Source organism: Lepus europaeus, chromosome 5, assembly GCF_033115175.1.
Source record: "Lepus europaeus isolate LE1 chromosome 5, mLepTim1.pri, whole genome shotgun sequence".
Taxonomy (NCBI): Eukaryota; Metazoa; Chordata; class Mammalia; order Lagomorpha; family Leporidae; genus Lepus; species Lepus europaeus.
The window spans coordinates 13292138-13298993 of NC_084831.1; the positions used below are offsets into that span (position 1 = coordinate 13292138).

The 6856-nt window shown below is 59.6% G+C and overlaps 1 protein-coding gene across 1 annotated transcript in view; it reads left to right on the plus strand.

Annotated features, from left to right (window-relative positions):
* Positions 1–6481, plus strand: part of LOC133759480 (aflatoxin B1 aldehyde reductase member 3-like) — a 7548-nt gene extending 1067 nt beyond the window's left edge. Inside the window, exons 2-7 of the mRNA XM_062190532.1 lie at positions 1848–2035; positions 2192–2296; positions 2964–3060; positions 3314–3416; positions 3890–4019; positions 5477–6481. Of these exons, the coding sequence (XP_062046516.1) occupies positions 1848–2035; positions 2192–2296; positions 2964–3060; positions 3314–3416; positions 3890–4019; positions 5477–5638 (785 nt within the window). The 3' untranslated portion in view covers positions 5639–6481. The remainder of the gene's footprint in view (positions 1–1847; positions 2036–2191; positions 2297–2963; positions 3061–3313; positions 3417–3889; positions 4020–5476) is intronic.
* Positions 6482–6856: the final 375 nt, after the last annotated feature.

A 6856-nucleotide genomic window follows, 5' to 3' on the forward strand; every position in this document is an offset into this window, starting at 1 on the left:
CGAATCAGAAATCCATCCTGTCTCTCTGTCAAGAAGGAAAGGGGCGGGGGGAGAGGAGGAGGAGAGGAAAGAGAGTTGCAGGCAGTGGGCACGAGTGTGCAAAGGCACTGCGTGGCTGTGTGCTGCAGGAGCCATGGAAGCTTCGGGAGCCTGTGTCGTGGGGGCCTGCTGACTGCGAGGCCGTCGGAAGAGGCCGGAGCCCTGCCTGGCACACACAGTGCAGCCTCGGAAATGTCCCTGGTGGCTTTGCTTTCATTGGCACATGTGGCCTTTGTCCCCGGTTCAGATAAGGGAGCCCCACCACCCTCAAACACGTGGACCTCCGTGGCCTCTCTGCGGATCCCCTCTGCCTCCCAGGGAGACGCTGATCTTTCCCCTGCTTTGCTGTTTTCCTCTCCAACTCCCTCTCTTCTGTCCTTGAGGCCAGGCCCAGCGGGGTCCAGGTCCTCAGATCTCAGATCTGAAGCCCCCATCCAGAAGGGGAGGGGTGGTGGTGGGAGGGGAGAGTCCCTCGTGAGCAGGTGCCAAACCCATTCTCTCCCAGGTCACGAGGGCTCTGCTCACTGCCTCTACCCAACAAGTGACTTTCTAAGCATGAAAAGTGTGAGAGGGTCTCTCCTCTTCCTCCTCCACCAGCCAATCCCCGGAGGGGCTGGGGGATATGTACGGAGCTCCCCCCACTGAGCTGGGAGCCAGCCATGTGCCTGTGCTATGGGGATGAGTCTGCCTGCCCCTTGCCTTTCCTTCCTTGGGGCCCTCATGGACACCTCTCACATCTCTGTCTTGAATCCTGCTCAGCCTACTTACTGGTCTCCCTGTTTCTAGACAGGCTTTTGTCCATGCTGCCTTCAGGGCCGTCTTCCAGATCTACCAGGTTGACCACTGGGTGCCTGTCCTATAAGCATTCAGAGGCTCCTATGGGCCCCTGTATCAGGACTCCAGGGAGTGCACCCATGTCCAGGACCTGGTCTGCAGCCCTTCTCTTGCTCTGTCTCTCCCTGGACCTGGCGGCAGGGGCTCCCACACACGGCGTTCCTGCCTCCTCCTTTGACCTGTGCCCCACGCTCTAGACGAGCTTCACCCAATTCACAAACGGCAGCCTCTGTCTACCAAAGCCTTCCTGAACTCCCAGGCAGGCTCCTGAGTTTTTTTTAAAGATTTATTTTACTTATTTGAAAGACAGAGTTGTGGAGAGAGAGAGAGACAGAGAGAGAGGTCTTCCATCCACTGGTTCACTCCCAAATGGCCAGAACGGGTGGATCTGGGCTGATCTAAAGCCAGGAGCCAGGAGCCTCATCCAGGTCTCAAATGTGGGTGCAGGGGCCCAGGCACTGGAGCAGCGTCTGCTGCTTTCCCAGGCCAGAGCAGGGAGCTGGATTGGAAGTAGAGCAGTGAGACTCGAACCAGTGCCCATATGGGATGCCAGCATTGTAGGCTGGGGCTTTAACCCACTGCGCTACAGCGCTGGCCCCTGCCCTGGGCTCTCCTAGCAGAGTGGTCCTTACACCGTGAGCCCTGGAGGGCAGGGACCGTGTGCCCTCAGGGCCGGGCCTGGCCTGTGCAGCTCACCAGAAATTGTCACTGTGGTGGGGACCTCCCAGCTCTTCCTGACCACGCTCAGCCGGGTTCTGATCAAGCCTCAGGAGCTCCCTACAGTCAGAGCCATTCCCACGCCCACTTTCAAGGTGAGGGGATGGGGACTCAGAGAGCATAAGTAACAAGTTCAAGGTCCCGGAGCTGGGGACGGCAGAGCTGAGATGTACAGCAGGTCACTCTCTTCACGGTTCCACTGCACCCCGTCTGATGCTTGGGAAACTGGCCTGATTCTCCCTTGTCTCCCTTCCAAGTGAAAATCGCTACCAAGGCAATTGCAATGGATGGGACGACACTGAAACCCGACAGCGTCCGGTTCCAGCTGGAGACGTCGCTGAAGCGGCTGCAGTGCCCCCGCGTGGACCTCTTCTACCTGCACATGCCCGACTACAGCTCCCCACTGGAAGACACGCTGCGCACCTGCAACCAGCTGCACCAGGAGGTGAGGGCGGCCCTGAGCTTCTTCTCGTCCTGTTACCACGGGGAGAGTGGGGGCAACCGGGGCAGTCCCAGAGAGGAGTGGGGGCATGGCACATCCCGTGTGCCCCTTCCTGGTCTCCTGGGCAGCACTGGTTCTGACCACAACCTCTCCCCACAGGGTAAGTTCGTGGAGCTGGGCGTCTCCAACTACTCCTCCTGGCAGGTGGCCGAGATCTGCACCCTGTGCAGGAGCCGCGGCTGGATCCAGCCCACCGTGTACCAGGTGAGGGCCACGCTGTGGACCGGGGCTGCAGGGCTCTGCTCTCCTGGGATCCCGCGCCCCACAGACAGCCCCTGCTCCCACAGACAGCCCCCTCCAGGAACAGATCCCAGGTGGCGCTGGCGCTGGCGCACATCCTAGCTCCTCAGCCGGGCCCAGGCACCTGCTCCCCCATGCTCGGGTGTGCACCAGGTGCCTTCCTTCCCCGCTTGGCTTCCCATTGCAGCCTGGCACGGTGCTCCCCTCCCTGGGAGGAGCACTCAGGTCTCACCCAGGTGACTCCTCCCTGGGAAGCTTTCCCCATGGCTCCCAGGCCCCCCCGACCCTCCCCCTCCCTCAGTCAACAAACAATTGTCCTCCACGCGGTGAGTGCCAGGCATGGGCACAGAGCTTCCCACTGTACACGGATGGCCTCTTTCCACGGTTGCACCTGTTTACTGTGCCTTGCTCTAAGTTGTTATTGGAGGGACATGGTCTTTAGGCTGTGGGGTCTCTGGTACTGAGCCCGAGGGTGCCTATCACTGTGGTTGAATGAAGGAATTCTCCTTAGACATAAGCACCTGTTAGTATATGCCACATCCCTGATGGTTGATGTGCTAGGATGGTAAGGACTGAACTGAGGGTCCCACAGGGTACGTGGGCCCCCCTGCAGCTGGTGCCTCTCCCTCAGGGCATGTACAACGCCACCACCCGCCAGGTAGAGAAGGAGCTGTTCCCCTGCCTCAGGCACTTTGGGATGAGGTTCTATGCCTTCAACCCTTTGGCTGGTACGCATCCCCCTGGGGACAGCCCTGCTGGGGTGGGAGCCCAGGCCCTGCTCTGTCTCTGCTGCTCCTGCCCGGGGGACGCCCAGCCAGGGCCTGGGAAGCAAGGGGGGCCATGGGAGGAGGGGGACGCAGCTCGCTGCCTCCTTGGCCTCCCTCCAACCTTGGGATTCTCACCTGTGGTCCAGAGCCCTGAGGGGTCTGGCCGCCTGTGGGAGGGCTCTGGGCCAGGGGTCTGACAGCAGCCTTCCTGCAGGGGGCCTGCTGACCGGCAGGTACAAGTATGAGGACCAGGATGCAAAAATAAAGCCGGAGGGCCGCTTCTTTGGGAATAGATGGTCTGAGTTGTACATGAATCGGTGAGCTGGGGCTGTCTGTGTCCGGATTGGGGTGGGGGGTGTCTAGCTGTTTGGGGGAATCTCTTGCCACCCGCATCTACAGCTTTTGAACCATCCTGGAATTGCCGCAGCCTTGGTGGGGTTTCTTCTGCTTTTCTTGGGGCCTCTGTGAGGAGTGGGGGTCCTGGGCCCACATGATCTTCCAAGTCATAATCACCTGCCGGGCAGGAAAGACAGAACCAGGGCTGGAGGCTCAGGAGCCTGGGCCGGCCCTGTCTCTGCTCCATGGTGGCCCTGGGTCAGATGGGGGCAGGTGCGTGATTCTCAGGAGCAGAGATGTCATCGGGGCCTCTGGGGAGGCTGATGCTGGAGGGGACACACCCCTCCGTGCACCCGGGTTGCGGCAGGGCCTGCTGGCCGCCTGGCTCTGTGGCTGTGGCCCCCAGTGCCACCCCCGTGGGTCTGACCCCTGTGCCCTGTCCCCACCCGCCCAGCTACTGGAAGCAGGATCACTTCAAGGGCATCGCCCTGGTGGAGAAGGCCCTGCAGGCTGCGTATGGCAGCAGCACCCCCAGCATGACCTCGGCCGCCCTGCGGTGGATGTACCACCACTCCCAGCTGCAGGTGAGCGCGCTGCCCTGGGCCCCAGTGTCCGCTCCTCTAGGGGGCCAGAGGGGATTGTTAGAGTTTGTCTTATCTCTTTGTGAAATTTCTTATTTTTTTAAGATTTATGTTTATTTGAAAGGCAGAGTTACAGAGAGGCAGAGGTAGAGAGGAAGAGAGAGAGAGGTCTTCCATCCTCTGGTTCACTCCCAAATGTCAGCAAAGCCTAGTGCTGGGCTGATCTGAAGCCAGGAGCTTCTTCCAGGTCTCCCACACGGGTGCAGGGGCCCAAGGACTTGGGCCATCTTCTACTGCTTTCCCAGGCCACAGCAGAGAGCTGGATCAGAAAGTGGAGCCGCTTGGACTTGAACTGGCGCCCATATGGGATGCCTCTGTCAAAGGCAGCGGTTTTACTCGCTGCGCCCTGGCACTGGCTCCAATTAAATAAATGTTTAAAAGAGTTTTGCATTCCATGCGTACCAGAAACCTCACAGCAGCTCATGGACAGCGTGTACTATGAAACATCTAGGCGTGGATTTCAAAACTCCTTTGAACCCAGATAGACTTTTATTTTTTTTTTTAATATTTTTTTTTTGAACAGGCAGAGTGGACAGTGAGAGAGAGAGACAGAGAGAAAGGTCTTCCTTTGCCGTTGGTTCACCCTCTAATGGCCGCTGCGGTAGGCGCGCTGCGGCCGGCACACCGCGCTGTTCCGATGGCAGGAGCCAGGTGCTTATCCTGGTCTCCCATGGGGTGCAGAGCCCAAGCACTTGGGCCATCCTCCACTGCACTCCCTGGCCACAGCAGAGAGCTGGCCTGGAAGAGGGGCAACCGGGACAGAATCCGGAGCCCCGACCAGGACTAGAACCCGGTGTGCCGGCGCCGCAAGGTGGATGATTAGCCTGTTAAGCCATGGCGCCGGCCCAAGATAGACTTCTCTTTCAATTCCTGTTTCCATGACCTCGCTGCAGCGCCTTCATGTGCAATGGGGCTCAGTAAATGGGAGCCGAGGGCTTTGCCTGACTTTTCACACCCATAACACTCTGAAAAAGGAGAAGAGCGAGTCCAGGAGAGGTTAAAGAACCAAGCTGCGGCCGGCGCCGCGGCTCACTAGGCTAATCCTCCACCTTGCGGCGCTGGCACACCGGGTTCTAGTCCCGGTCGGGGCTCCGATCCTGTACCGGTTGCCCCTCTTCCAGGCCAGCTCTCTGCTGTGGCCAGGAGTACAGTGGAGGATGGCCCAAGTGCTTGGGCCCTGCACCCCATGGGAGACCAGGATAGCACCTGGCTCCTGCCATCGGATCAGCGCGGTGCGCCGGCCGAGGAGTCACAAAGACACAGCCGCCCCGGCTCCTTGAGGCCTTTCTGGCACTAGAGTGACCAAACCCGGACCCCACGGCGGGACGGGCAGCTGGCCAGGCCGTGGGGGTGACGGCGGCCCCGGTGTGCACGGAGCTGACGTCTGTGTCCCCTTGCAGGGCGCCCACGGGGACGCGGTCATCCTGGGCATGTCCAGCCTGGCGCAGCTGGAGCAGAACCTGGCAGCCGTGGAGGAAGGGCCCCTGGAGCCGGCCGTCGTGGAGGCCTTCGAGCGAGCCTGGCACCTGGTTGCCCACGACTGCCCCAACTACTTCCGCTAGGCCGCTCGCGGCTCAGGCTGCCGTGGCCCTTCTCTGAGCGCCTTCTCTGCCCCTTCATCCCCCCTCCCCCCCGCCAGTCTCTGCCTTAGCTGAGGCCTCCAGACCCTCGGGGTCCATGTGCTCCCTCTCCAGGCCCCCGCCCTGGCCTGTGCCTTCGCAGTGTGGGCGGCCGAGGCCGATCCTGCACGAGCTTTGCCTGCTGAGTGAGGCGGGCCCTTCCCTGGTGCAGCCCTGCCCGGGTGAACCCCAACCTCGTCTCCTCTGCAGACCGCCCTGGGGCTGAGCGGGGGCTGAGCCAGGCGCTGGGTCTGAGAGGGCAGACGCGGTGGGAGGGGTCCCCAGGTCTCCTGGTCCCGGTGCTGGCTCCAGCCTGACCGCTCAGCAGTGGCTGCGGGGCCTCAGTCCACCCTGGCCGCAGGGTGCCTCTCCCTCAGGAGCCTCGCCCGGTCCTTAGAAATGGGACCTTGGGGACGAGTCCCCCGTGAGCGTCACCAGCAAGGACAAGGCCCCTCAGGAGGCCTGGCCCCTTTGTCCCTGTCCCTGTCTCGGCCCTGGCTTCACTCTCACCCCAGCTGAAGCCCCTGTCTTGCCCTCCCTAAGACTCGGCCTGGGCCCTGGTCTCCTTCGCTTGGGGTGGGGCACAGGCAGCCGGTTCCCGTGGCCTCTGCCAGTCCCTGGAGGCTGGTGGTAGAGGCCCAGGCCTGCTGGTGGCTGTTTGCCCATCCCCCACGCAGCCAATGTCTCCCGGCTTGGGTGGGGGCTGCTGGGGTGCAGCAGTGGGCATTCTCTCTCTCTAACTGACTTTCAAATAAATAAAAAATAAATAAATCTCTTTTAAAAATACCTATTCATGGGATTATTTCCTAATACGTGTTTGTTGAGGCACAGTGAACAATATAACTTTAGTGCCTGCAGTAACTGCACAATAAGTCCGCGTCACGTTTTCATATTTGTGTTAATGGATGCAAACAAATGTGCTACTTTTTTAATGGCAGCTAATCACAAAATGCTTATCTTTGATAGCATATTGGGTTTTATAATTACATAGGATTTGAGTGGTGTTATACAGTCACAAATAATACACTTCAAATCAAACAATGAGACCGTATTGTTACAATTTACCAGATCAGGTTCGATAGACATTTCTTTCTTTCTTTTCTATTTCTTTTTTTTTTTTTTTTGACAGGAAGAGTGGATAGTGAGAGAGAGAGAGACAGA